This window comes from Archocentrus centrarchus, chromosome 24 (genome assembly GCF_007364275.1).
Source record: "Archocentrus centrarchus isolate MPI-CPG fArcCen1 chromosome 24, fArcCen1, whole genome shotgun sequence".
In the NCBI taxonomy this organism is placed as follows: domain Eukaryota; kingdom Metazoa; phylum Chordata; class Actinopteri; order Cichliformes; family Cichlidae; genus Archocentrus; species Archocentrus centrarchus.
Window position 1 is genome coordinate 8,052,456 of NC_044369.1, and position 20,658 is coordinate 8,073,113.

The following is a 20,658-nucleotide window of genomic DNA, read 5'->3' on the forward strand; positions in this document are numbered from 1 at the left end:
CTCGTCCATGTTCTCAAACCTCCCCGAGAAACAATTTTACACAAAAATAAAATTCTCTCAAAAAGAAAACAAAACCAGTGCGGTCACCATTAAGTCCATGATAACTACATTCAGAGGTTTCCTACACGCAGTGAGAAAAAGCACAGTGAATTACAAAATCATTGTGGTATGTGACAAAGAGTCCAAGTTTCTCTTTATTTTCAGTACAGAGGAACAAAAACTCAGCACAACAACAGGCCGGGCTGTGGTGATGATCAGGTGCTTTTCTGGATGATAGAATTTAAAAAAAAGAAAAAAGAAAAAAAGAAAAAAAAGAAAAAAAAGAAAAAGAGTTTTGATTTTCTAAGTGTGGTTCTCTCTCTCTCTCACACACACACACACACACACACACACACACACACACACACACACACACACACACACACTCTAACCCACATATTTAGTGCTTTGGTTGAGAGAGGAATGATATTAAAATAAATTTTTTTTTTAAAAAAAAAAAAAAAAAAAAAAAAGCATTAAATCTATTCCCAAGTCCTGTTAAACAATGTTAGAGACAAAAAGCAGCAGTGAACACCGATGAGGGCCTGCCCAGAGGGAGGGGTGAAGACAGGGGGGGGTGTCAGCTGACAGAGGGAAAAACCAAAAATTATTTACATCAACTGTATACAACTTAATTTATAAATACATCAAGTATAAATTAGAAAGAAAAAAAAAAAGAAATCTACTGTAGTTCAACCATCTACTGTTACTCATTTGATGCCAGTCTGATTTATTAACCCTCTTTATATTTGGTCCCCCCCCAAAAAAAAACACTGATCAAAAACAGCACAGCAATGAATAATTAGAGCCATATTTCTTCCTGCAAAATTTTTAAGTCACAACACTAAATCTCCCACTGCAAGAGATACTAAAATATAAATTAATTTTTTGCCAATGAATAAAACTCCTACACAAACAGCAGCTAGACTGCATCACCTGTTACAATTTCTTAAATAAATTAAGGCTTTAAAAAGGGAGAGTGCACCCTGCCCCCCCCCCCCCCCCCCCCCCCCCCACTTTTTTTTTTGCTGTCCATTCCTCCTATGACGTTTAGGCAGCATATGTCACACCTTAAAAATAGGAAAAAACAAAAAACAAAATTCTGGAATACATGCCAGAAGTAGGAGGAGGATACTAGAGCAGCTGGCCTGGCTCTGAGAAAAGTTAACCAAATCCACCTACAGCACCTGTGAAGCTCAATGCTTTACAGTTAGGGACTAAATATTTGTAATTATTTTAACGGCTTAGAAAAAAAAAAGAACCCCCACATTCAAATTACAGGTATAGATTTTATATGGGCTTAAAGCGCAGACTCTCAGGCTTAATTTGAGTGTATTAAAAACCAAATTGGAAGTAGTGTTTAGGAATAACAGCTCTTTAATCTGTGATGTCCATGACATCAGGCAGCAAAGGATTTTCTACAGAAACATGAACACTTGAACATTTTATGATTGTGTTATTCACATTTGAGCACCTGAAAACAGGGCTATAAAAATGGCTGTAATTCCTTAACAATTCATGTGAGTGATTGTGTTCCTCCCCCTGAACTAAAGGTGAAAGGCTGCACTTTAAATCCATCACCGCCTGCAGTTTTTCCCCCGACCTAAAAAAGGGTATATCCTTTTTGTTTAAGGTGTAAAAACAGAGCTGTTCTTTCATTTTACTCTGGTTAGAAAACAAGCAGCTGCTGCAGTGCAGCTAAGATCTAAACGCTTTAGAGTCGAGATATGATTTCTTTTTCTTTTCGATTTTCCAACTGAACGGCATTCCAAACATGACGAACTCTCGTCCTGCGGTGTCAGGTAGCAGCAGATCCTAAAGTTGATTAGTGTGTAACAACTTTCAGACAGGCAGTTTGTGTCAAAGTAATGTCCAAATAAAACACACTGTATTAACAGGTTACCTCACCTGTAAGTGGTTTTAATTTTGTGGCCCTGGTTCCCTAGGCAACCTTGTAGTGCATTTTTCATTTCCCTCACGTATCAATCAGTGGCATCCTTCACTCTCACCGATAGCTGCTTCACTCACCTCAAAGTGGCACGCTTACATCGTTACGCCACTGACAGTCTCCTCTGGTGTGGACCCCCGTCAGTACTTTCAGGTACCAGGCAGAGTGTGGAGGAAGCAGAACACACACACACACACACACACACACACGTAAGCTGTGTGAATTCACCTGTGCTATTACGTGAAAACATTACACAGACCGTGTACTAGGTAATGGGTCCTTGTCGTGTCCTCAAAGCCCAAATTGCATCCTAAAGTGTTTAAGATAGAAAAAGTGTGAAAAACTAGAAAAGTGCAAAAAAAAAAATAAAGCGCTGTGTGAGTGTGGTTTGTAGTGTAACAGTGCTTTATAAATAAAGTTTGTGTGCCTGTGTTGGACATTTGTGTCTAACAAGAAGCTCCCTTGGGGTAACAGAGTTGCAGTGCTGTGTCTCCTGAGCTTTAGTGGTGCTGACAGGTAGGTTTTAAGTTTGGACAAAGCCGTTTTTAGAGTTTAAGCTTGGCTAACTGATGGCCAGCTTCCCATTTAGAGCTCTATTATCTTCCAACTCTTGGCAAGAAAGCAAAGAATTATATTTCCTAAAAGTGTTGAACTGTTCCTTTAAGATTGTGGTTTTTGAACCAGTCTGTTAATGTGACTGTGATCCAGCTGCTCCTACAAACATACGTCCTATGTTTCAAATTCAGTACCATTGCAAACACCCTCACACACACACACACACACACACACTCGATTAACTCATTATGTACAAGCGTGTCAGTGAGTCTCGGGTACTACACGTAGACCAGGTCTCGTCCCTGTGGCGCTGAGGAGCTGGCCGCCTCCTGCCCCGTGCCCTCTGAGTCTGCCTCGTCCTCGTTGTAGCCCTCGTACTCGATGGGCTTGGGGCAGCTGTACGGATGGCCGTTGTCGTCAAAAAAGCGTCGGAAGGTGAACTCGTAGAAGGCGTGCTCGGGGTGCTTTCCGTTGCGGAACCAGACGTTCAGCGTGTCGTTATAGTTGTCCTCATCATCCCCGTCGCTGCTCCACATTTTATCCGGGTCCACGGGATCAAAATTAGAGGTGTCTGTGGAGTGGGTGATTGTAGGGATGTAGGGTGCCACCTGCTGTCTGAGGTCGCTGGAGAAGTCGATGCTTTTGAAGAAAGGATGCGCTTTGATTTCGTCCGCGCCATTCTTACCAAGGCGGTCCTCAGGGCCGCGGCATAGTTTAACAATGAGATCTGATGCCTCCGCGCTGAGCTTGGCCAGCGGGGGAATGTGCAGCGTGCTCTTCCAGTTTATCACCTGGTTTCAAAATGGAAAAACAACATGAAGGAAACAATGAACTGTGTGGATGCTCAGCATTTCAAAGCAGCTGCCGCACATACCTTCAGCTGTGTCTCCAGGGGTGTGGTTGCTAAGAAGGGAGGCTGTCCAACAACCATTTCATATAAGATCACGCCTACACTCCACCAATCGCAGAGCTGGGTGTATCCTGCAGAAGATTAAAGGCAGTATTACAGCAGTCAGTGTGAGGAGGGCTTTTGTTGTAGGGTCTTTACCTTACAATATAAAGTGCCTCGAGGCAACTGTTGTGATTTGGTGCTGTATAAATAAAACTGAATTTTGTGATTTTGGTGAACTTTAGATTTTATTTCTATGCATGAATTAGTGTTTAAAAAAAAAAAATAAAATAAAAACCCTACAGATCAAGGCAGGATTCTTTTAAAGAAAAATAGGAAATTATTCTGCAACTAATATAATAGAAAAAGTGCCAAACAATGTTTATTTCCATCTTCTGAATATGAAGCCGCTTAAAAAAAAAAAAAAAAAAAAACCCCACACAATTATAAAGTTAAGTTGTCTTATCTTTGGAATGATGGCTATTCAAAATGGGCACATTCTTTTCTTTACACCACTTTGGCGTAATCACTGAGAAGCTGTTTAAGATTAAGCTGACAGAATGAATGATGAATCATTCTGCAAACTTGCGTATAGAATTTACAGAGGGTGCGGTACTGCAGGCTCTCTTGTTGTCACAAACAGGACGATAAGATATAAATCTGTTCTCACCTGTCATGCATTTGTTTTCAGTAACTGTTACACTAATATCTGCAACAGTATGAAGTTATGAGTGTGGAGAGAAAACATGAACAGGGAGACCGACAAAGTGACAGAGGCACTAAAACACTGCAGCCATTGCACCTAAACTCAGGACAGACTCCACTGAACTCAACAGCAGCTGTTGACACAAGTACAGGTAGCTGCTCTTACATTTTTTCTTAGTCCACGTGAATCTCACTTTAAGGAGGCGTGTGTAGTTCGGCTGCTTATGGCAAAAATTATAATCATGATTACAATCCACTTAGAAATTACAAAAGAATTCTGACGTGTGACATTTGATGCTCAGAAAGAGACCACTAACCCCGTGAGCTCTATCCTTGACAGGATTGCATGCCAATTTTTGAATGTTGCAAAAGGAAGCATGTATATCTAGAAGATTTCTACTTCTCCCAAAAGCACTCATTAAGATGGGTCACCTCCATTAGAGTTCTTGTCAGCCAAAATAATGGACAGACTTTATATTTTTATATTGCTGCTTAAATGTTTTTATTTTATTCCCCCCATCCCAAATCAAAATTTCTACCTGAATGCTCCACTCTACCTGTTCTGAGCAGCACTTCTGGTGCGATATAGTTTGGTGTCCCCACCAGTGAATGGGCCAAGCAGCGCTGGTGCTGCCGGGCCTTCCTCCTCTCCAGAGGCTTCAGGCGGTCCGTACAGCGGCAGTTGGCTGGATCCTCCCATTCCTTACTGAAGTCCATGCTGTCCTGCCTCACGTGGTCCCCTGGAGAGAGGACACGTGAACATACACCGAGACAGCAGTTCCACTAATTTACATGAACTTCAATTTGCCATCCACCTTAAATATCCGAATTTACGAGGAAAAGAAAAACGCACAAAATGTCAAGTATTTAACTATTGTAGTTAAAATGCTGAAATCTGTAATTTTTAAAGCAAAATACACCAAATTCAGAAAACACGGCTTCATAAATTACAGGTCAGTTTAAAAGGAAAATTGATAGATGCTTTTCAAAATTTTCTGATTTTTTTTTTTTTTTTTTTAAATATATAAATAAGCTGAGAATTGGACTTACAAGGATAACTTGTACATACACTGAGCACATTAAAATCAGTCATGTTTAATATGTCCATCCATATCGTAGCAGTATGCATGTGACAGAAAATAATGTTGAAAACTTTAATAGGTCTACTCTGAACATGAACCTTTGGGTGATAAAATACTCACCACTCTGGTAATACTTTGAGTCGTGGGTCCAGCGGAAACCAGTGCAAAGCCCGAAGTCGGTCAGCTTTATGTGACCGTCTCTATCTATGAGGATGTTGTCAGGCTTGATGTCTCGGTGGATGAAGCCCATCTTGTGGACGCTCTCCACAGCGCAGGTGAGCTCTGCAATGTAAAACTGGGCCAGCTCCTCTTTAAAGATGCCAAGTCTGATAAGAAGGCTCATCATGTCCCCTCCGGGGATGTACTCCATGACAAAATACAGGTTGTCCTTGTCTTGGAAAGAGTAGTAGAGACGCACTACCCACTCGTTGTCAGCCTCCGCCAGAATGTCCCTCTCAGCCTTGACGTGAGCCACCTGGTTTCTCAGGAGCACGTCCTTCTTGCGAAGAGTCTTCATGGCATACAGCGCTCCCGTGTCCTCTTTCCTGGCCAAGCAAACCTCACCGAAGGCTCCGATACCAAGAGTCTTGATCCGTTTGAACATTGATTTATCCATCTTGGCTCGTTTTAGCCGGATGTAGTTGGATTCCTTCTGACAGAGCATCATACGCATCTGCTCCTGGGCTTCTGAAGACAAACCCACCTGAGCATACAGCAAAGTGAACAGTCATATAAAACATACAAATAAACTAATACTATTATTATTATTATTACTATTATTATTATTACTATTATTATTACTATTATTATTACTATTATTATTATTATTATTATTATTATTATTATTATTATTATTATTATTATTATAAACAAAAACAAAAAGACTGAACTTTAGAGCATGATGGGAAAGGAGCACAAAAGAAAATAAAGGAAACTAGTGCAATATAGTAAAATGCAATCATGTGGTAATTACCAATGCTAATCATTTTATTCCAAAACAAAAATTCAAACAGTGTCATGAGTGGTAAGATAGAAGTAGAGGGGTGACGTGCATTTCATTCAGTTCCAGAGGCCAACATGCTTTCATCAGAAGACGCACCACATTCAAAACACAAACATCAAACTCCCAACAATGTCATATGCCAGCAGAAATACCTTTACCTTTTAGATCAGCTGTTAGTGACAGTGGAGGAAAAAAGAAAGACAGGAAGAACAGCTGAGAAAACAAACAGAACTGTATGAAAAATAGATACACTACACGGCAACAGGCTAAGTAAAAAGGTAGGAAAATAGCCAAAAGCTGGGAAAATTCAGCAATAATTCGTGTGGAATAATTCTTACACTGATGTTCTCACCCTTTGCATCTCATTTTCCAGCTGCTTCCTCCTGCAAATCCGCTGCTGGTGATTCTTCAGGATGTTCTCTATGTGCTGCTCCATGAAGAACTTGAAGGCCTGTGGGGAATACAAAGCGACTCTTCCCGATTCCCCTCTCCGCTCTTTCTTGTTGCGACGGACGGGAACAGGTGATGTCGTGATTTGCTTCTTCTCCTTCTCTGTTGCTACACCGCCCTCAGGGCTTTCTGAGGTCTTCTCCCTGGAACTGTCCCCGCCACTACAGCTCTCCTCTTCAGCAGGATCCTCTCTACCTGCACTAAGCTTGTTGGCTCCTGTGTCATATGCTGGTGGGCAGGGTGCAGCCTGCGGTGGGAGGCGATACTTAGGGTATGGAGGAGGGGGTCCCTGGTAGCTGGGTACTTCTGCTACGATCTGGGGGACCGAGGTTGAAGGTTCTGGGTAGGCGGGTGCAGCAGGAGGTGGTGCAACCTGTTGCATCCATGGAGGATGTGTGGGAGCGACAGCAGTGTGCAATTCAGGTTTCTGGACACGTGTGCTTTTCACTGGCTGCAGGATAGGAGCCTGTGTGATGGCGGTGACGGTGGTGGCAGAGGGCTGTGAGCTGGCTGGGTGAGTGGGTCTGCTGTTCAGCTGATGGCTGTTGAAAGAATTGGAGCGGATTGGAATGTTGTGCTGCCATGATGGAGACAGGTCCTGGTTGCTGCTGTTGCCAGAGGAAGACTGGGGCTGGTTGGATCCCAGAGGAGCCTGGGACCAGGACTGAGGAGGACCTACATTGTACAAGTCAAGGTTCCCTCCATTTATGTAAGAAGGTGAGGATGCAGGTCCTCCTGTCTGCTGGTCAGTGGGACTGTGCCGGCTGCTCTGGTTGACAGGGTATGGCGGAGGGGGCTGCCTGCTGCCCCCTGTCTTGTAGTCAGGCTGAGGGGAGCTGTTCTGAGGCCAGCTAGGGGGGAAGGTGAACTTATTCCCCCCAGAGCTTTGCATTATGATAGGCTGGTGGCTCATGGGCACTGGGCTGATCCCACGTTGGTTCTGAGGTGCTGCACTTGGGTACCCCTCAGGCCACGCTCCCTGGGGTACTGGAGAGATGCGGGGCACAAGGTAATCCATGTTTCCCGAGTAGCGTTTGGTCGATGGGTTGCTGTCCCAGGATGAGGCAGGAGGCATGGTACCCCGGTTTGGTGGAGGTGTGACGCTGCGCACCTGAGGCAGGAGCGGAGGGTTGACCCTCTGGCTGTTCCCAGGATGGCCCTGTGGGAAGGCAGGAGGTGGTCCAGGGCTGTCAGACCGGTACATCTTTCCATCCACCATGAGGGGACCATGTCGAGGGGCCAGAGACTCCTTAGAGCCCTTCCAGCTTGGCCTCCTCAGCACAGTCTGCTGCATGTGAGAAGAACCTACAGCTACACAAAAAGTTAAAAGCAAAGTTAAGCTGAAGAAAAAAAACAAAAAGGGGGGGATGGATGAAAATATGAAATTGCTTGTAGCACATCAATGCCAAACTAATTTAATATTTAAAAAAAAAAAAAAAAAAAAAAAAAAAAAAAACACCCCCACACACCAAACACATGTAGAACTGAACCTGACCTAAACATATCATTTTCAATTGTTATTCTGTCTAAAACAATAATCTTAAAGCAATAACTGGAAAGGCCAAAGCAAAATTTCAATGCACATACATATTCATATTTAAAAACAGCCTCTGTTTAATCTGTCCACAGCCCACTGGAGGCATCTGGACCTTGCAATTTTATCTTGCACCTTGCCTCCATCACCTGACACTTGAACACAATCCAATAAATGATCCTGCTGCCTCTGATTCAGTGTTTCTCTCAGAGTGACTGAGTTCCAAGTGCCACTTTATCTTGTTTAGCACTATGCTGCATTAACCAGTTTCTACAGAAAGATGCCACACGCAGTCTGAAAGCTGTCAGCCTTCAGACTGAACGATCCAGATAAAGATAATAAGACGAGTAGCTTTCGTAAGAGTTTTACAATTATGTTTCTATTCTTAAGGTGGTGGTAGGTGGTGCTTTATGCCACATAAGTGCTGCATTTCTCCCTTGTTAAATTCCTCTTTCCCCTTTCAATTTATGTGTCACACACTCATAATTCCCTTCATCTTGCAACTGAGTGAATGAACTGGTGATACCTTTGATACAAGTTTTATAAAGGATATGTTTTAAACAGAAAATGCCTAAAAATATAAAAACTCTTAATTTTATTCTTAACTGTGTAGTTTCACATTGCAATAACAAAATTTGATTGCACAAAGTCACAATGCACATATGCTCTCATACTCCAGGGCATGGAGCCTACAATACACTTGACATGTACAATGTTATTGTGAATGATGGGCAGCTTTGTGTAACATCTAAATGTAGAACTTTCAGGTTTTGTTTTTGTAATAACTAAACAATACAGATATCCTATAAACAGTTAAGGTTTCTAAACAGATATGACATTTTCCTCCTTAAATATACTCCCACTCAGAAAACCAAAAATCTTCCAGTCAACTTCTTCCATTAGGTGATGGAATGACTCATGCTCTGTGTCAGCAGGATAGCATCATTTCTTTAAGCAAACGGCTCACCTCCCACAAACAATATTGAGACTGAACCAATGAAAAGGCCTGGATGGATGATAAACAGGAGAAGCAACAGTTAATCCCAGAGGACTGAAATACCTGGGGGTTTGAGGCCTGCAGTGCTAGGGTTGGAAACAGCCATCTGTTCCCTCAGTGGGTCCTGGTAGCTCACCTTACCCATGTAGTCTGTAGCCGGCCCTACACCACGACTGATGCTTGGCTTAAGAGGAGGGGGAAAAAACACAACACACGATACATTTAGAATTGAGCAATAAGAGGGATAAAATTGAAATGAGCCTATAGTAACATCTTTAACTTATTGTGTTTTTCCCCCATCAGCTGAATAGCAATCTAAAAACAGTAACAGAAAATCCTTGTATCCTCCTGTGCTGATGCTACAGAGACAGACAAACAATGGAAAAAAAAAAAATAATAATAAAATAAAATAAAAGCAGATTTCTTTGTGCTGATGGTGAGGTGGAACTGAAAACCACAGACTGGGAGTTGCTCCAAAGCAAATATGGTGACATATTAAACGGGCATCTGGAGCATTATTCATTTCCAGGGTAAGCTGTGGCAATGAGGAATGACCACCCAGGAAAAGGAAAAAGATGAAATCAAATATTTGAGAGCCTAACTAATGTTTTGGATTAATTTTGTGTTTTCTATGACCAAGTCAGGAAATGAATGCAAGTGTCTGTGTGATGGTATCCAAAGTCTTTGTTACCGTCATCCACAATCACAAAGGTTTCACATCAAAAACAGCTCAGAGGCCTTTCCAAAAAGTCTGTGAACCATGAAATACACAATGCTGGAGTTTATTCTTTATTCATGATCTGAGTGATCAGGCCTGTGGTAATATGTTTGTTTTTTCCAAAATAAAGAACCTGAGATATGATCCAAATCAAGTTTATACACTCCTACAAGTTACTGATTTAAAATAAAAATGTGAGGAAGTGCCCTAATTGCGCCACTTGAAATTTCTTTTCCACAAAATTCTCCTTGCCAAGGCTGAAAACCCCCTCCACACTACAAATGAACCAAGTCCCTGGATCCAGAGTAGTTTGTGATACTTTCTCAAGAACATTAAGACAGTGTTCCTACATTTTCCTATTTCAGTTTGATGTGCACTTATTAAGATATGGTGTGAAATGTCATGATGTGCCCTCTGACATTTTAACAACAAAAACAAATAAGATCATGGATTCAGTTTGACTCTAAAGGTTGATCGCTTCCAATTTCTGCCAACCCACACAACTGTTAACATTTTCATGCATCTTTCCTTGACTTTATGAGTAATCCCTCTAACACACATGAAATCAAAATGCAAACAGAACTGAACACAGAACCTCTGAATGTAGAGCTGATTAATCACAGCAAAAAAAAAACCAAACAAAAAAAAAAAAACATAGCCGCAGTTTTAATTAATACTGAGATTAAACTATTAAACAGTTACTCACAAAATTTGGAAAATAACTGGAAAAAGAGGAAGTGGATTTCCTTGAACTGTAATTTAACAAATGACCAAATGTAAAATGAACTCAACCTGGCAGGCAGTGAGTGGAATTTTATGTAGGGCCAAAAGTAAAGGAAAAGGATGTGGTGAAAGATAAAAGGATAGTTACTGCAAAACAGAGCATGGCACAATAATAGTTTTATCTTAATTATCTTCTTTTAATGACCTGTGGAAGCCAAAATTGTAGCTCAAACTCAAATTAGATTAACCGTGTAGCCCTACTTGGCAGACTACTGCATTGCATACTGTGCCAAATGCATACCTGGATTGCACGCACTTACGCAAAACAAGTTGCAAGTGCCAACTGAGAAACTACTTCTCTACTCTGAACTGTACAAGCTCGTAATTCCACTTTACATGCCTCTCATTTTCCAAATAATTTCCCTCTAAATGTGTACCAAGCCATTATTTGCAATTACAAAGATATGTACACAATGCCACAATCCTTCAAAACAACTTGTATCTGTGTCTATATTAAAAAAAAAACAAAAAACAAAAAAACAACACACTCCTCACCTCATCGAACCCCGGAAAAGAGGGTTCCCGCTGCATGTGTTTGTTCATATCTGCGCCTGAAGTATTGGGCTCATTCTTAAAAGGCATTAGGGCCTCGCGGATCTCCTGTAAGGTCTTGAAGTGGGGATTTCTGGGGTTGCTGCTGCGCCCCAGCTGCCTTGAATCCTCGGGGTGCATCTTCCCTTGTCCGCCAGTGTCCACTTTAGGTGGGTCGGAGGGTTTGGACAGGTTGCGCAAGCTGTTCCGTATTTCCTGTAGCATCTGTTGGCTGTTGCCACTGTAGTTGCTGACGGGGAACGTTTTGGGTCTCATATGCCTGTATCCTTCGGGTTTCTCACCTCTCTTCATGTACGAGCATGTAGGATGACGATGAAGGGGATGAAGAGGATGTCACCAGTCCAGCGTTGCAGTGGTAGCACAGGGTCTCTGATGTCTGAGCTTACATCTGCATGCTGCAGCTGGAAATATACAGTGTATGATACCCATGAGACAGAGCGCAGTAGTCCACAGATAAACAGACTATTTTATGGTCATCTATGGGAATTGGTGTGAGCCATTATCTTTAAAAACAGCTGGATTTCAATGCTTTATATATTTTATTTTTTAGCTAAAAATGTGTTGTAACATTTCAACCTTCAGAAGAAACCGTTTTCCTTTACAAATCAAGAGTTCGTCCACTTGCTAGCTGTTAGCACCGTACGCTAACAGAGCGCTGCTAATTCGAACCGTCCTAAGGTAAGATAGTAGCATAAAATGCTAAATACGTCCGACACGATCGCCCCCAAATCACCACTACTTAACGATCCGTGAGCTGCAGTCATCGTAAGTTTACTCTGCATTAAATCCAGCCCCGCAGCTCTATCTCTGCGGCCTGTGTGCTAAAGGCATCTATTTGCTGCTAGGCTAATTCAACAACAGGGTGCTAATTAGCCTGTTAGCTTGAAGCAAAACTGACAACATCTAGACAACTTACCAGAGCCCCCAGCTGCCGCTTTCTCTTCACACTTTTCCTCTTTCAACGGCTAAAGGTAGTAGCTTGACCTTCCTCAACAACGAGGACGCGGTTTAGACTCAAAACTGTCACTGTAGTTCGGCGCTGGCTGACTCCTGGTCGTGTTAGACTCCTAGGATGTCTGAATGACAAGTACAACAGCGCCAAGTTATAAACAAAGCTAACGGCGCCTTTCCGGTTTACAAAATAAAGTTCCGTTAATGTAATAATGATTTGATTAAGAAAACTTACTTTAGACTCTTAATTCATAGTGTGTATATATATATATATATATATATATATATATATATATATATATATATATATATATTTTTTTTTTTTTTTTTCCCCAGTTAGTTTCTCTATGTATGGAAGCTTATTTCTATCACTGACTGATTTTTGTTTGCCGTCAAAAGTAAGTAATTCAAAAGAAATTTTAAAAAAAATCCGGTTAGTATCTCGAAACTAACAACTTACTCAAAAAGTAACTCCAAATTTTAAATTAGTTCTGCCTGCCTATTTATTTTTCTCTGGCGGAAATAAGCTTTCGTAGCTTAGTTCATTTGTTTTTGTTTTTTTTTGCTGACTTTTAACAGTATTTTCATAGGTTTTACAGGTTTTCCTATTGATAAAGACCACTCTCATGGCCATTAGTACTATACCAAAGTAATTATGTAATAGATAAAGATTTAAATAACAGAAAAGTTACTGTTTTTCACACTCTACTATAGAAATTTGTTTTATTTCCAGTTAAAAAAACAAACAAAAACAACAACTTTGTTTTATAATTACAGGACAGTTTGTGCAATGAGCTACCAGAACTTCTGTCATTTTTTGCATTTCTTATCATTTAAGCCCAAAGAGTTGTGCTGACAGATTTCTTTTGTTTACTACAGCAGCATTTCTTTATCACGTAGAAAAACCGAGGTGGACTGTTTTTATTGGTTTCCCTTCTTTATTTTCTCCAGCACATCAGCCAACTTGTTACCTTTTTTTTCCCAGTAATAAATTGTAAGACTGCAACTACCTGATTATTTTTGGTTGTGTTGGACCCTTTATGCGGAGTGCTGTTCTCAGCTCATCGGCATCAAGTACCGAGACTGCAGAGAAAACCTGTGCTGCCATGAACATGATCATCGTCACTATCATCACAAAGCCATCATAAGGAATGAGCTGAAGGAGACGTGGTTGTTTTTTTTATTTTGAGGCCACTAGCAATTTTTTGCTGCATTCCTACCAGGTCCAGGTTTCTCTTGTAAAAGAGATTTGATCATAATGAGACTTTCTAGTTAACTTCAGGTTAAAAGAAATAAATCATGTAGTAAATTTAATTTTTAAACCAGGTCAGAAAATAGCCCTTGGAAAAAGTAATCTGGATGCTGAGTTAGTGGTGGTGTTGATTTTCTAAGAAGGCAAAGAAAAGATGAGCAATCAACCTTGAATTTCTGTATTTATTTTAAAAAAAAAAGTCCTGAGCCATTTCTATAAAGCATTTTTTATTATTATTATTTTATAACAGTTTTAAATGTCATCTGTACAAAAAGCATTGTTGGGTTGAACGATTCTGCCCGCAATGAAAAAGACAAATGTGGAAATAAAGCCAACAGCCTCATCATTTTAGGCCTCCTGTATGACCCTGAAGCTGACACCAAATAAACATCTTCATCCACATCCTGTCCAAGGAAATAACATCTCTTTTAAATCAGGACCTGTCTGTTGACAAAAATGGCCTCTCCGTCGGTACCGCAGACGAGACACGGTCCGAGCACGTCCAGGCTGTTGACAGACAGCGTCTGGCTTGGCAGCATGTGAGTCGTCTCCAGGCGGCCTTTGCTGGAGTCTCCACTGAGCCAGGCACTGATCAGGGACTGGTTCCCTCCGGCTGGGGCCATCGCACTGCGGGAGACCATGCTGCTGTTTCTGCCCCCTGGGAATACAATAACACTTATTACATTATGAGCACAGAGGAATACCTGTGCTGTTATTTTATTGAGGTATAGTTTCCTTAGCAAGTGTATAAGCCAACTTGTTAGATCCTGGCTGAGTGTAAGACAGTATAACATAAAGCTGACTTGCCTTGTAAGAAGGAGGGCATGTCTGAATGGGAGGATGTCTCCCAGTGCAGCAGTGAGCCGTCCTCTGAACATGTGAACAGGTGATCCGGGTTGGTTGGGTGGAAGTGAACCTCCCACACTGTCGGGAAAAACCAAAGACACACGTATTAAACCATTACTTGCACGCACAACATCTTTGAAGTAAAGTTTTAATATATCTGCCCACAATAAGCCGACTTTACTTTCAGCCGTGTGTGCCTCCATCAGTGAGAAGGGTGTGCTGCCTTGTCTCACATCCCACACACAGAGCATGCCGTCCTGGCCTCCTGTGGCCACGATGTGCTGCTGATTCGGATGTCTGTCCACGCAGTGCAAAGGAACACGATCCCCTGTTCTGGATGAATAAAAACCAACTCAGACTCTCTTATAATCAATATAAACTGGAAGAAAAAAATTCACTCAAAAAAACATTTATTAATGCATTTTTTTTTAAAGCTCATACAGGGAGAGAATCTGGGATGGTGAGTTGCTTTGTTGTCTGAAGTCCCACAGTTTGAGCTGGCCGATGGAATTCACCGTCAAAATCTCTGTGGTCCTCAGATAAGTCACTGCATGAATTGTGCTGCTGTCTGCATTTTCTAGCAAAAGTTAAACAGCCCAATAAACATGTTAGTTTCAACTCGTTTCGTAAGACTTAAACAACCTCTGCCTTTTAAACTCACCTATGACTCGAACCACTCCTTCCTGGTCGGCTCTGAAGACGATAATTCTGCCATCTTCACCCACCGTAACGATCTCTGGACTGCTGCACACGACGCCGGTACAGGGAGCATTGTCGCAGGGGTAACGATGTGCTCTCGCCCAGAGTTGAGAAATTGAAATTGTCTGTAGGCAAGAGGATTGAAACACAACAAATTAATCTAAAAACATCCCACTGAGCGGTCTATCTTATTCCCCTTCTGAATAAGGATTTCTTAAAACTGTTCATAATGTACTTTAATGACATGATCGAAGTTGTAACTATACGGCTAAAAAGAAATTGAAGCAACACTTTAATCAGAGTATAGCAACAAGTCAATTAAACTTCTGGGATATTGATTTCAGTTCAATTCAATTTTATTTATACCGCACCAAATCGCAACAACAGTCGCCTCAAGGCTCTTTATTTTGTAAGGTAAAGACCCTACAAAAATTACAGAGAAAACCCCTTAATCTGGTCAGTCAGCAGAGGGGGTTGTTAATCAGCTTCAGCTGCTTTGGTGTTAATGAAATTAACTGCAGGTACACTAGAGGGGCAACAATGAGACAACCTCCAAAACAGGAATAGTTTACAGGTGGAAACCACTGACATTCTCCCCTCATCTTTACTTTTTTCACTAGTGTTGCATTTGGCTAGGGTCAGTGTCACTACTGGTAGCATGTGGAGATCCCTGGACCCTACAGTGGTTGAACAGGTAGTCCAACTCCTCCAAGATGACACATCAATACGTGCCATTTAGGGTTTAATCCCGGGATCCGGGATTCCCGGGAAATGCGATCAGAACCATTTCCCGTTTCCCGGGAAACGTTAGACGGGAAACCGGGAAAAAAGTCGCGCGCGTCGATTTGACTTTCAGAAAGAAAAGAAAGCTAAAGTTAAATGTAAGGAAATATTGAGAGAAGGGTTCGTTTAATGCGAAAAGCATTACTCTTCATTTCAGGCACGTTCAGCCTCCGTTTAAGGCTTCAGCTTCATCTCAAGCGTTTTAATAGAGGTATTACACAGTTGTACTTTTTTCCTCTTTAATTTGTTAAAATCGTAGGCAATGTGTTTACCCTAAGGTATTTTGTAATATATAATTTTATATTATTATATATTGTTATATTGCATTATATAGCCTATAAAATATGCCTGCCCTGAACAATAAAGAAATATCTGTTTAACTTCGAGTGTTTCTTTTCCTCGTTTGCAGCCGCTTACTAACAATCATGAATTAGGATACGGGCCTAATGTGTGAAGAAAGTATCATGAAATAGATTGCTTTAACATATTTCGCTTTTAAAATTGAGTTGAGTAAAATGTATATTTTTTAGGCTATAAGGATTGGCCAATTTTTCAATAGACGATTCACAACGAACCTACTTTAACCCTCAGACACGGTGTTATAAATTTGCTGTTGCCAGAATGGCAATGACCAAGTCGTAGTGCATTACTCAAGGCCCTGTGTTATGTCATATTATAGTGTAGTACGGTAGTTAACTTTTCAATGACTATTACAGCGTTCCACTCGTGGAGATATAGTGCAACAGATGTCGCCACGACAGCGTGACTGAGCCTTTATCAATGCTGTGGAGATGAACCGTATTGTTTTGCACCAGCAGTTGTAAAATATCTTGGTATAATTCCATGTACAATGGAGGAATATTCGAATTATATTTGTTAAGGGAGTGTTGAGGAACGATACAACACCGCATAGCTCGAACACTCAAATGTCGAGATGTAGGTTTTATTGCGTTAATCAAGCCGACGTTACCCCCTACTGGGCATAACAGGACATAGCTGGAAAGCTACCTCTACAATATCACAATAGGTTAAGGCCGACACAGGCTACAGAAGGCCTAATTAAAATAAATAAATAAATAAACTTTTTCCCGGGATTCCCGGGAAATGGCTCGTCATTTCCCGGGATTTGATTCATGTCATTGGAAAAATATTAAACCCTAGTGCCATTGAAATAAGGTTTGCTGTGTGTCAGCACAGTCTCAAGAGCATGGAGGAGATTCCAGGAGACAGGCAGTTACTCTAGGAGAGCTGGACAGGGCTGCAGAAGGTCCTTAACACATCACCAGGACCGGTATCCGTGCCTTTGTGTGGGGAGGAACAGGAGGAGTACTGCCAGAGTCCTACAGAATGACTTCTAGAAGGCCACTGGTGTGAATGTCTCTGACCAAACAATCAGTGCTCTATAGGTTGCTAATTTTCATTTCCATCAAACGATGTGGCATCCTTTTATTCCTAATATATTATCCAGTCCATATCAGTATAGATATCCAGCATGATTTTTTACCCCCTATTGAGATCTGATGTGTTTTCAAAGTGTTTCTTAATTTTTCTGAGCAGTATATTTCTAACGGGTTATAGCCGTAGTGCTGTAATTCCTTCCTTGAGTATTTGTACTTTCAGATATCTGCCTTATTTTCACAGCTATATCAGTGCTGTGTTAAAGCTACGGTTGTTGCTTAACACTCAAAGCTTTGCTCTGGCTGTCTGGTTGGATGCCTTTATTGTGAAGAAACTGAATAAAGGTTCAGGTAAACTGTTACTGCTCAGCAAGACTAACCTCCTCCACAGTGGACAAACTCTACAAGTCTACCCTCTGTTATCTCTTGTCAAGGGATAAGAGTGAGACCCAGTGTTTCTCTAATCAAAAGTTCACTTTACCGATTTATCCTGGTTGGTTGCAACATATTTTTATCTTGCACAAAATTGACTTTAAAGATCCTTAAATATCAACTTTAGCAGTGCTAAAGTCCTGTTATATTCGTATTTAGATCACATCCATTTCACTTAAAGGTGATTTTAAGTGACTAAATGTGGTATGGTTGTTGCTGCCAGACAGGCTGGTTTGAGCAATTCAGAAACTTGATCTACTTGGATCTCTCACACAACCATCTCTAGGGTTTATAGAGACTGATCTGAAAACAGAAAATATCCAGCAATAAACATTTGTTACAACCAAGGTATGCAGAAGAGCACCTCTGAATGCACAACACACCAAACCTAAAAGCAAAAGGGCTGCAGCAGCAGAAGAACACAGTGAGTGCCACTCTTGTCAACTGAGAAGAACAGAAAACCTACAATTGGCACAGACTCACCAATGGCCGCCACAGTCACCAGATTTCAATATAAAAGAGCACCTTTGGGATGTGCTGGAACGGGAGATTCACGTCACTGATGTGCAGCCGCCAAATCTACATCAACTGTGTGACGCTGACATGTAAATATGGCCCAAAATATCTGAATGTTTCCAGCACCTTGTTGAATCTACGCCAAGAAAAATTATGGAGGTTCTGAAGGTAAAAAGGGATCCAATCTGGTACTAGCAAGGTGTACCAAATAAAGTGACCACTGAGCACATCTCATCTGCACCAGGGGTGCCTCAGGATCACCCAGTAGGAACTCAAAAGCACAGGTAGGGAAAAAGACACCTGGAATACCCTACTTAGCCTCCACTATCCTACTTCAGATGATTGGAAAATGATATCAAGCTGAAAACGAGGCCGTTTAATAAAAAAAAAAAAAAAAAAAAAAAAAGACATGCATGGGTTTACCTAGACCAGGGGTGGGCAATCCCAGGCCTCGAGGGCCGGTGTCCTGCAGGTTTTAGATGTTCCTGAGCCAACACACCTGAATCAAATATAGAAGTCATTAGCAGGACTCTGGAGAACTTGACTGCATACTGAGGAGGTACTTCAGCCATTTGATTCAGGTGTGTTGGCTCAGGAACACATCTAAAACATGCAGGATACCGGCCCTCGAGGCCTGGAGTTGCCCACCCATGACCTAGACTCTGCTGTTAATGCTTACAATCAGAAGTGGCTCTCTTTTAGTGGCTCGTTTTGATATATTTCCATATAGACCAGACCTCAGTGAACAGTTTATGTGAAACCTGACTGCACCTGACTGTTCTGGTGATGTCGAAAGATGGTAACTGCTCCTGTTGATGACGCTGTGACGATTCTGTTCTGGTCCAAAAACTGCAAATAAATGAACAAAAGCAGATTAAGCCTTATTGTTGGAGTTGTTACTCCCAAGGACAGAGGTTAAAGTGCATTTAGGTTATGTTCTGCAAAAAAGAACAGTGGCAAATCTGTACACCTATTATAAATAACAATGTGGTCTTTATTTAAGTGAGGTCACAATGAAGGCCTAACGCAGTGATCGAAATGCTAAATCAAAAAAAAAACAAAACTATTTATACTGCAGCAATTTTTGGCCTGGAAAATGAGCTGCACATCCCTGTGAGCGGCTTACCTGAAGGTCAAGAACATCTCCATCATGCTTGTGTTCACATATAAGTTGCGGGTCTCCTTCAAACCCATCTTCCATACCAGTACTTCCATTACTCCCAATGGACCAAATGGAAATCCTATTGTCCTGTGAGAGACACATATTTGGGTTAGTCAAGTTAAATTTGAACACATTTATCATTACAGTTATGATGCCTGTCAAATAACCGTCACTTATCAGTAACTATTTTACTTTATTTCAATGAATTGAGAAAAAAAAAGAGAAAGAAAACCGTAAACTCATGTGCAGAAAGAGTAAAGCAGGAATGTCGGTTTATGCTTTAGGACATGTCTTATATTGTACTCTGTCGTTAAAGCGTTTACAAGTCAGCCAAAGAGAAAAACAAGCAGAATTTCGTTATTTTTCTATTAAGTTTGGCGCGAGGTCTACTCTTTAAAACTGTCAACATGCCAACCTCGTTGTCCCACGAGCCAGTCGCAAAGATTTCTGGCGGCTGCAGAGAAGAATGTGACACTGGCCTCCATCTCGTTTTGCTGATTTTCTGGGATACGTATTTAGCGTTTATAGTCTCCATGGAAGCGGTTTCCTGCGTAAAATTAACGAAAAATTACGGATGTTAGCTTAGCATTCATAGGTAAAACCGGAGGAAGGTACGCGCCTGCTGCCAGAGAACTTCTAATAGGTTGGAGAACTGCCACTCTTTGGACATCCGGTTTAATAGGGGGCGCTCGCGAGATAGCCCAGAATGAATGGGGCTCTATGGCGCTCTAAAACCAAATGTGAAGTTCGTAGGGTAAACATTTTTCTTCTAGCACCGTGTTCGTGTTTCTGATAGATGGGACTAAGAGAATAGATAACCTTTTATTTTCATATAGTTTACAGGTTTCGATTTTAATAAAATACTATCCTGTAAGTCTTAGAGATGTCACAGCTGTATGAGCTACACTGCGTGAAGCCATCGCAATCAGACCAATCAGCATTCATTTACAGAAATGCTGGCATTTTGTTGGCTAACGTAGTATCGCTTTAATAAGTACTGTACATATTATCGATACATATCAGGAGAAACTATGTGGGCTTTATTTCCTAGAACCATAGATACATTCTCGTTTAAGCCAATTAACCCATTTCTGTACAATGGGATTAATGGAGAGAGGAAGAGTTCTCCTAGATCACCTCTGGCATCTACTCCGTCGTACGTAACTACGGTGGCCTAGTGGGAACAAACGAGTTACTCAGAATTGCTCACATTTATTGCTATTTCCCGCCACCTAGCGGCTGTTACCTGTACTAACTGCGGCAAACCCTGGTTAAGCACAGAGTGCTATTCTCCTCGCATCAAACACCGTGCTTGGATACATATCTTATAAAACTGATTAATTTGTATGAATTAAAGGACAGTGC

The 20,658-nt window shown here is 41.3% G+C and overlaps 2 protein-coding genes across 2 annotated transcripts; both read right to left on the minus strand.

Annotated features, from left to right (window-relative positions):
- Nucleotides 1-1,041: 1,041 nt before the first annotated feature.
- Nucleotides 1,042-12,360, minus strand: lats1 (large tumor suppressor kinase 1). The gene is made up of 8 exons (XM_030721915.1): nucleotides 12,172-12,360; nucleotides 11,199-11,656; nucleotides 9,266-9,386; nucleotides 6,574-7,982; nucleotides 5,339-5,921; nucleotides 4,694-4,876; nucleotides 3,417-3,523; nucleotides 1,042-3,333 (listed from the first exon to the last, which is right to left on the minus strand). The coding sequence occupies exons 2-8, from the start codon at nucleotides 11,544-11,546 to the stop codon at nucleotides 2,821-2,823; spliced, it is 3,264 nt and encodes a 1,087-aa protein (XP_030577775.1). The 5' UTR covers nucleotides 11,547-11,656; nucleotides 12,172-12,360; the 3' UTR covers nucleotides 1,042-2,820.
- A 1,334-nt stretch (nucleotides 12,361-13,694) lies between these two features.
- nup43 (nucleoporin 43) lies at nucleotides 13,695-19,934 on the minus strand. The gene is made up of 8 exons (XM_030721699.1): nucleotides 19,709-19,934; nucleotides 19,258-19,380; nucleotides 18,903-18,980; nucleotides 14,966-15,128; nucleotides 14,746-14,881; nucleotides 14,486-14,637; nucleotides 14,266-14,382; nucleotides 13,695-14,116 (listed from the first exon to the last, which is right to left on the minus strand). The coding sequence occupies exons 1-8, from the start codon at nucleotides 19,826-19,828 to the stop codon at nucleotides 13,887-13,889; spliced, it is 1,119 nt and encodes a 372-aa protein (XP_030577559.1). The 5' UTR covers nucleotides 19,829-19,934; the 3' UTR covers nucleotides 13,695-13,886.
- Nucleotides 19,935-20,658: the final 724 nt, after the last annotated feature.